The sequence below is a fragment of the Capra hircus genome, chromosome 13 (assembly GCF_001704415.2).
Source record: "Capra hircus breed San Clemente chromosome 13, ASM170441v1, whole genome shotgun sequence".
Taxonomy (NCBI): Eukaryota; Metazoa; Chordata; class Mammalia; order Artiodactyla; family Bovidae; genus Capra; species Capra hircus.
In genome coordinates, this window is record NC_030820.1 from 51,440,770 (window position 1) to 51,449,860 (window position 9,091).

Genomic DNA, 9,091 nt, shown 5'->3' on the forward strand with positions numbered 1-9,091 from the left:
GCTGATCTCCTTCAGAATGGACTGGTTGGATCTCCTTGCAGTCCACGGACTCTCAAGAGTTTTCTCCAACACCACAATTCAAAAGCATCAATTCTTTGGCACTCAGCCTTCTTCACAGTCCAACTCTCACATCTATACATGACTACTGGAAAAACCATAGCCTTGACTAGACGGACCTTAGTCGGCAAAGTAAATGTCCCTGCTTTGAATATGCTATCTAGGTTGGTCATAGCTTTTCTTCCAAGGAGTAAGCGTCTTTTAATTTCATGGCTGCAGTCACCATCTGCAGTGATTTTGGACCCCCAAAAAATAAAGTCTGACACTGTTTCCACTGTTTCCCCATCTATTTCCCATGAAGTGGTAGGACCGGATGCCATGATATTCGTTTTCTGAATGTTGAGATTTAAGCCAACTTTTTCATTCTCCTCTTTCACTTTCATCAAGAGGCTCTTTAGTTCCTCTTCACTTTCTGCCATAAGGGTGGTGTCATCTGCTTACCCTCACCTAATTCACCCTTCTCATGTTATTTTGAAGCAAGTTAGGACAGCATCAGGTTAACACATTTAGGACATGATGTGTAGGAGCTCCTGGAGTTCCGTCTTCCCAACAAAACAGCAAATCACAACCTGGGATAACCCATCAAAGCTTTGAAGGGTGCAGGAGTGGGGACCCCTTCCCTCAGGGTGCTCTGGCATTGGGGTCCTGCTCCTTGCTGGCTGTGTCACTTCAGGAAATTGCTCAACCCATTTAGGTCAGTTTCTGCATCAATACAATGGTGATAAATGTATCTCCTGACATTGTTACACAGCTTACAGTGGTAGTGCTGGGAACACAGTCAGCCTGCAGTAATTGTTAGCTGCTCTCCATCACTCCTGTTTAGCCATTTTCCCTGTTTAGTGCAAAGGGACAGATAAGTTTCTCCTCCCTGGGAAAGCAGAGGCCTGGAAGAGGGGACCCATTTTGTGGCTGCCTCCCTTGCCATAAGCGGGTGCAAGAAGGGAGTAAGGAATTCCCAGTTGACAGCCCTGAACCCCAGCCAAGCATAGGATCATCACCCTTCAACTTTGAATCCTAAATAAGTTGTAAATGTCCTAGTGGTTTAGTCACATGTGTGGGTCTTCAGACAGTGGAGTGGTGAGGAGCACAGACTCTGCCGCCTGTGTCTGCTGTTTATTACCTGGGCCTCCTGGGGCAACTTCTCCTTCCTCTGGTTTCCTGTCTACAAATGGAGATAAAAATGACTTCCTTCTTCCTAGGGGTTTATGGGGATTCAGAGGAAAGTTTCGTAAAAGGCTGTGAACAGTGCAATGAAAGTCGCTGTTGTCTGGGGCTCAACAGACCTATTTGTCCTGTGTTATGTCCTTACTGCACACGCGCGTGTACACACACTCACACAGATCTACTACCTTCACACCTTTGCACACACCAGCTGTTTATCCGAGCCAGCTGCATCCTCTCTCTCAGAGCGTCCCGCTTAGCCTTCACTCCCCAAACTACAGGGACCTGCCCTGCGCGGTTGCCCGGCTGCCTGCGCGTCTGCTCCGCCGCCCTGCGCGCGTCTCTCCGCCCAGTGCGCGGGGCGGGACCGGCCGGGATCGCCCGAGGGCGCAGCGAGGTGCCTTCTGGAAGCCCTAGCTGGCCGCCCGAGAGCGCAGGCACTGCCCGATTTGCGCTCGACCCCATCGGGTCCCCTCGGCCCACAAAGCTTCCTGACTGCGCTGCCGCTCATCTCGGCCCGCAGCATTCCTGGTCAGTCGTCTGGCTGCGTCGGGGAAGGGCCTGCGGTCCTCCTCTGACTCTTCCCCAGCCGACCCAAGGGGGCCACTTCGGTCGCCCCTGAGCATCAGCCGTTGTGCCCATTGGTGCGCCAGGCCGGCCTCGTGGGCCCTGGAGCTGGAGCCCACAGACCCCAGAAGGGAATCCACTCACTTGACCATGGTACAGGCTTTTAATATAGAAAATGTCAAAAATAATTTTCCGAGGTTATGTTGCTTTTTATTTAGGTTATTTTTACAAGTAAGCTTTTTTATGATGTCCTCTCATTTCTGATTTCTTTTAAGCTTAATGTAACCCCCTTAGAGATCTGATAAATATTCACATTCAGTTCCCTCCTGTCTGATGAAGAAGTGAAAGCCTTTTTTCCAGCTAACTGCTAGTGCAAACCTAAGGCAGTTTCATACCAAGGCCCAGCATTTTCCTTGTTTGTCACCGCTGCTCAACACACCGTCTTGGAGTCAAGTCAGTCCTGGTTCTTGGGCTCGCTTCCGGTCCTCTGCATAGCTCACAGCGCATTTGTGTGACCACACTGCCAAGTGTCCTTGAGTCAGACTGATGGAGTGAGATGCTAGTAGACCTGTTTGCGAATGAGGCCACCCCCTTCCGAGGGTGGCAGAGATGTCATTAGAGTACAGCACTAGGTTAACCCTGAGAAAAGAGGAATAAGAAACAGGAGTGGGGAGTAGTTCATTGTTACCTGTTCTCAGAAAAGATGGTCTCAGGGTAAGGAGGTACTTTAAGAACATTCTGAGATTTCACTTTTAATCTGCAGGTTTGCAACTCAGACAATTCTAACGTCTTATAGCATCTTCAGATCTGAGTCACTTAAGACCTCAGAGAGGACTTCCCTGGTAGTTAAGTGGTTAGGAATCCACGTGCCAATGAGGGAGACATGGGTTTCATCCCTGCTCTGGGAAGACTACATGCCATGGGACAGCTAAGCCCGTGTGCCACAACTATTGGGCACCCCTGCTCTACAGCCCATGCTTTGCAACAAGAGAAGCCACCCCAATAAGCCCACACACCACAACTAGAGAGGAGCCCCTGCTCGCCCCAGCTAGAGAAAGCCCACGCACAGCAACAAAGACCCAGCACAGTCAAAAGTGGGTAAAGAAATCAAAAAAGACCTCAGTGAGATAAGACATGGGGTCAGTACATCAAGCAACTTTGAGAACAGGTGTGACTCACTCAAACTCACAGAGTAGCTCCCTGGAGAGCCTTTTCTTCTTTTCGTAATTTATTGAAAACCCACTGTGTGGCAAGTGCTGTACCAGAAGTGGGCTTTCATTCTAGACGGGGCACAGCCATATATACAAAAAATAATAATAATACACAGACAAAGATGTGAACTGCAAAATGTAGTGGGTGCTATTAAACCCATCAACATAGACCCAGGTTAGAAAATAACTGAGGTAAGTGTGAGGGATGCTCCAGGTGGATGCTCAGGGAAGGCTCCTCTTGGGAGGTGACACTTTAAAGCAACCAGTGAACCCTAGGGATGGGTGATGGTAGGCAAACCATTTAGGACAAGGAAACAGCAAGCTCTGAAATTCCAAAGCAGGGGTGGAAAGAAGCAGATAGTTTGAGATAGATTTTAGAGGTAGGACTAACAAAGAGTGAGGGAGAGCACTGGATCAGGGTGAGTCCCAGGTTCTGGGAGGATCAGTTGGCTGGATGCTGGTGTGACTGCAGAGCGGGAGAACCCTGGGAGAGAGCAGGCGAGAAATTAAGACTCAGGAGTTGAGTCTGTCCATGTCATGATGGAAAGGCCTATTGAATATCCAAGGGTAGGTATCATTGGACATTTAGGGGAGAGGCCCAGGATGGAGGTATGGATTTGAGAATCATTAGTTTGTAGGAAATATAAAAAAAACATGGGGTTAAAAGCAATCACCTAACAAAAGAAGAGAAGAGACATAAGACTGAGTCCTGGGATTCTCCAATATTTAAAGTCAAGGTCAAAGAGGTAGAGCCAGAAAAGGAGACTGAGGAAGAACATCCAGTGTGGTAGATTTTTAAAGCCTATATTTTAAAAGGACAAGTGCAAATTTGAAGTCCCTGGCAGTCCAGTGGTTAAGAATCAGCAATTTCACTGCTGGGGCCTGGGTTCAATCTCCGGTTGAAGAATTAAGGTTCTGCAAGCCAGGAGGCATGACCAAAGAAAGGACAACTGCTCAACCATGTAGAATGCTACTAGGGGATAATGTAAAATGAGGACATTGACGTGACACCAAGTTTGGTAATACAGAGGTACTTTATGACATTGATAATAGGAGTTTCTGGGGCTGGTTTGGGCAGAATCCTGAGTGGAGGGAGTTGAAGAGGAAATGTTGACTTCTGAATAAAAATGGCAGCTGGATGACAATGAAAAACAAAGGTGATCATTAACTCGAAGGAAAAAAAAGCTGTCCAGCAATGGAAAGGTTCTCATAAGATACCATACGGTTTAGCTTGGAGGTTCAGCTTGCAGTCTAACTCATCATAGTGATCTAACTATTATGACATTATTATATCAAGAAAATGGTGAATGGGAGGGTACCTGTTGTGAGATGGGGTAGGGAAAGACAGGTGAAAGAGTTAAATTCTCTCTAAGTGACAGTGAATCAAGATCATGAGCTAAGATGTAGGAGATGTAGGGGTGGTAAGTATGTGAAGAAGTACTTTTGCAAAGGGAACAGATAAGGAAAGTGAAGAAGGGGCGGGAGTGTCCTGAGGGCCCACAGGACCTGGGAGGTGTTATATTGGTAATGCAACCAGTCCCAACCATTGGGACTTTTTCCAGCCAGTGTGGATGCCATGAAGGTGGTATTGGGAGAAGCAGGCCCTCTGGTATCTGTGTGGAGGTGGGGTTTGGGGTCTTTAAGGGGCCCTAGTGTGGGAGGCAAGTCTTAGAATGATGATCCAGGTAGACATGGCTGGTTAGCACACAGCTTGTACCAGAGTCTGAGCCCTTTATTTCCTGCAGCCCCTTCAGTTTTCAGTTGGTAACTCAGACCTAAAGTGCAGAGAGGATAAGTGCTGGACCAAGGCCACACAACTGGACTAAGCCAGGCCTCTGACTTTCTCCCTGGGTCTGCCCCACAGCCCAGAGACTCAGGAGAGCAATGACCAGACCAAGTTTATTTTTTGGCCATGAGTGGAATGAAAAGGTTCATCCTGGGTTAACTCAAGAAGCTACTCTCTCTGGAAAAATCTCTTAAGGTCTTATCAATAGTAATATGGCATTAATACTACTACTACAATTAATTAACTTCACAATGGTGCAGGCACTTTTCCAAAGCTCTCATATATTACATTATCTTAGTCCTCATGACAACTTGGTGATGTGGGTGCAAGTATTTTCCTTACTTCACCCTGGAGGAAAATGAGGCTCAGAGAAGTCAAGTGATCCACCCTAGTCATGATGTTTCGAGCAACAGAAGCCAGATTCCAACAGGCTGCTGGGCTTCAATGTCCTCACAGCTCCCCATCCTTGGGACTTGGGACCCCCGTACTGTGCTTGGTGGGCAGAAGGCAGCTGGAGCTTCCTGCCAGCATCCTGGAGAGGAGGCCAAGAGTCTGGGGTGGTGGAGGGGGGGTGAGCTAGGGGCTGTGCAGAGCCTGAGAGGTACAGGGTGGCTAGCTTAGGTCCAACGATCAGAGGGCCACTTAGGTGGCCCAGAGAGGGAGACTTCCATCCCTGAAGCCCACCAGCCTGGGTTCATAAACCAAAGGCTGCTTTCTCAGGCTGGGCCCCTTTGGCTGTGGCTTTGCCCCTCCCCCACATCCCCTTGAGGTCTCAGACCTGAGCTGGTATCTGCCCTGGTCCCCACAAGTTAGGGTACTGGTCAGGGTAGGAATTGGGGTGCTGGCTGTCAGTTTCTCTCCCGACCTTTGAACCTTGCTGGGTCTGGATTTCTTCTTTTCCCTGTAGACGCTCCCTCTGCTCCTGCCTGGAAGAGGAGTGGTGGGGATATGCCAAGAAGCTGTCCCCGAGGTCCCCAGTCCCTCCAGGAAACTGCCCCACCCACCAAGTGGAATGGCCCCTGATTCCATGTTGGTCCCCTGCCTCCATGACACGGGGCTGCAGGCAGCATTTTCTCTTCTAGGGCAGCTGGTACAATGACCTCTGTCAGCACCACCGAGGGTGTGTGCCATTCTTGGTCACTTGTCCTCTCACGGGACTAATCCCCCAGATGGGGTCCTGCATACCAACTGTCCCCTGCCCACCACTCCTGGGCTGGGGCCTGACCTACTCCTTACACAGCAGCCCCTGGGGTCCCTTTGCCCCCTTCTCTGGGGTCTGTGTCAGGGGACAGGGCCTGTTGACCCTCAGCCTCTTCTGGACACCAGAAAGCTTGAGACAGTCTCCAGGTGACCCCCCCCGCCCCCCGCCGCCCCGTTCCCCGTCTGTCCACCTCCCCGAGTCCGCAATCACAGCCGCGGCAGCTCCTGTCACACCGCAGCCACACCGCTGCCTATGACAGCCTGGAGGCCAGCACCCCTCCCCCACCGTCCCCTGCACAGGTCCACGTGCGTCCCCAGATGCCTGAATCACTGCTGACGCCTGGGGACCTGGAGGCCACGGGCTCCTGGGGAGCCACTGGGGAGGGGGTGGCGGCCACGTCACTTCAGAGGGAACACCTGCAGACATAAATAGGCAGCCAGCAAAGACATCGCAGCACCGGCCTCAGAGCAGCACTGCGCACTGTGCCCACCCGCGCCAGGATGCCCGACGCCACACTGCCCGCCTGCTTCCTCGGCCTGCTGGCCTTCACCTCCGCTTGCTACTTCCAGAACTGCCCAAGGGGCGGCAAGAGGGCCATGTCCGACCTGGAGCTGAGACAGGTATGACCACGGCCGCTCTCAGAGCTGCAAGGAAGGGGCAGAGGCCCAGGGACGGCACCACCGTGCAGGGGCTAGCAAGGGAAGTCGAGGGAGAGGCAGGCTTTAGGGGAAGTGCCCAGCAGAAGGGAGGCTTGGCATGGCCAGACAAAGGGGACCAGGCTGTCGGGCAGGCTAGGACAGGTTGCAGGACTTCCGGAACACTGTCCCCACCAGAGAAGGGATGCTGGCAAGAGGTTTCCCTAGTTCCTGGGCTTGGAGCTGCAGCAGGGAGAATGGGCAGCAAGGCCTTCTCTGCGCCCATGGGGCCTCTCCTCCAGGACCAGCTGGAGCTTCAGAGGCTCTGTCCTCCCAGCACTTGAAGCCTTCCCCGTTCAGCGGCCAGCTTCTCCTAGCCATGGGCCCCAGCATTCACCCCGCCCCCGGAAGCTGGCCATTGCCCTGAGCTTGCCTGAGTGAGAGGTGCCACTCAAGCATCCTGTAAGGAAGTTCTTCTGGGTACCTAGCCCAGTTCTTTCATGCTGCATGTCCAGTGAGTCCCTCTTAATCCATCTTCAGCAGCACTAAAGGAAACCCAATCACCATGCTCAATTCTGCCATGGTCACAAGTGGCCAGTTTTGAGCTGTTGAATAAACTAGGGTGGGAAGGTGGGTAGCCCCCACTGACCACCCTTCCTCTGCTCGGCAGCTTTGGAAGCTGGAGTCACCTAGGTGCCTCATACTCTCCTCTAGGGCTCAGATCCTTGCCACTCAGGGTCAGTCCTTAGATGGACTAGCAGAAGTCAAGGTCCCAGTGAGACCCACTGGCTTGAGGGGCAGGGCAAGGGCAGAGAGGGGTCAGGACAGGGCAAGGAGGGGTCAGGACAGGGCAAGGAGCGCCCAGTGTGTTCTGGCCAGGGGGCGGGAGAGGGAGGGCAGAGGGAAGGTCTGCTTCAAGGGGAGGGTAGTGGGCAGCTGAGAGAACGGTGAACACCAGGAGGCCGCAGAGCTGAGCGGGAAAGTCTCCCCCAAATAGCGCAGGAGGGTTCCCTTTAACAAAGCGGAAGGACGCTGAGGGCTGTGATTGACAGCTCTTCCTCAGACATCTGAAAACCGAGGGAACGGAGGAGCTTTTGACTGCCCTCCTTCGACCAATTCTGGGCCCAAAGAGAGCCGGGGAGACCCGCCATCTCCCGCGCTCCTCAGGCCGCCCTCGCCCGCCCGGCTCAGCCCCCCACCCCACAGGGTCTCCCTCCCCGGCCGGTCCCCTCCCGGCCCCGGCTCATCCCCGCCCTCCCGCCAGTGTCTCCCCTGCGGCCCCGGGGGCAAAGGCCGCTGCTTCGGGCCCAGCATCTGCTGCGGGGACGAGCTGGGCTGCTTCGTGGGCACGGCCGAGGCGCTGCGCTGCCAAGAGGAGAACTACCTGCCGTCGCCCTGCCAGTCCGGCCAGAAGCCCTGCGGGAGCGGGGGCCGCTGCGCCGCCGCCGGCATCTGCTGTAACGACGGTGCGCGGCCCCGGCGGTGGGGCGGGGGCGGGGCCGGAGCCCGGCGGCTCTGGGAAGAGGGCAGGGGGCCCGGGGCGGGGGCCGGGGGCGGGGGAGCGGGGCGGAGTCAGGGGCCGGGGGCCGGGGGAGGGGCAAGGAGGGGGGCAGGGGCGGGGCCGAAGCCGGGAGGCTCTGGGCCGGGGGCGGGGGCGGGGGCGGGGGCGGGGGCGGGGGCGGGGGCGGGGGCCGGGTTGATCTGGGTCCGAGTCTGGAGGAGGTGGGGAGCGGGGCCTGGTCCCGAGACGCGCGCACCCGCAGCGCGCTTAGCCGGTGCTCCCCGCAGAGAGCTGCGTGACCGAGCCCGAGTGCCGGGAAGGTATCGGCTTCCCCCGCCGCGTCCGCGCCAGCGACCGGAGCAACGCGACCCTGCTGGACGGGCCGAGCGGGGCCTTGTTGCTGCGGCTGGTGCAGCTGGCGGCGGCGCCGGAGCCCGCGGAGCCCGCCCAGCCCGGCGTCTACTGAGGCGCGCCCCCCACCCCACCCCACCCCGCCCTCGCAGCACGAAAAATAAACGGTTTCAAAGGCACTGCTAGCGTACTTCTCTGCCTCTGGGGGTGGAGAGGGGAGGGCGGGGGATCAGTTCCCGGACCCGAAGTCGCGCGCAGATCCACCCCCAATAGGGCCAGATGCTGGGGGAAGCGATCTTAGGCCAGCACGATTCAAGATAGAACAACGGACTGGGAGACCTGGGGAGCGCGGAGAGGGAGGCCGCCGCCTGGGAGTGGCCGTGGAGGGGGCTGGGTTGGGGCTCTGGCAATAGGATGGAAATAAAAACAGAAAGAGAGGGGAAAGACATTGGTGGGCAAGACAGCAAGAGAACGCGGGATAGCAGAACGGTGGAGAGAGACGTTGAGAGTCAAAGAGAGAAGAACGAGAGAGGGGCAAGGGGGTGAGCCAAGGGTGACCAGGAGTTCCTGACTCTTTTTACATCCCAGGAGACTGAGGCAAAAACAGCTCCAGGAATTCTC

The 9,091-nt window shown here is 55.0% G+C and overlaps 1 protein-coding gene across 1 annotated transcript; it reads left to right on the forward strand.

Moving 5' to 3' along the window:
- AVP (arginine vasopressin) lies at positions 6,438-8,649 on the forward strand. Its single transcript, XM_018057423.1, has 3 exons — positions 6,438-6,603; positions 7,883-8,084; positions 8,407-8,649. The coding sequence occupies exons 1-3, from the start codon at positions 6,484-6,486 to the stop codon at positions 8,583-8,585; spliced, it is 501 nt and encodes a 166-aa protein (XP_017912912.1). The 5' UTR covers positions 6,438-6,483; the 3' UTR covers positions 8,586-8,649.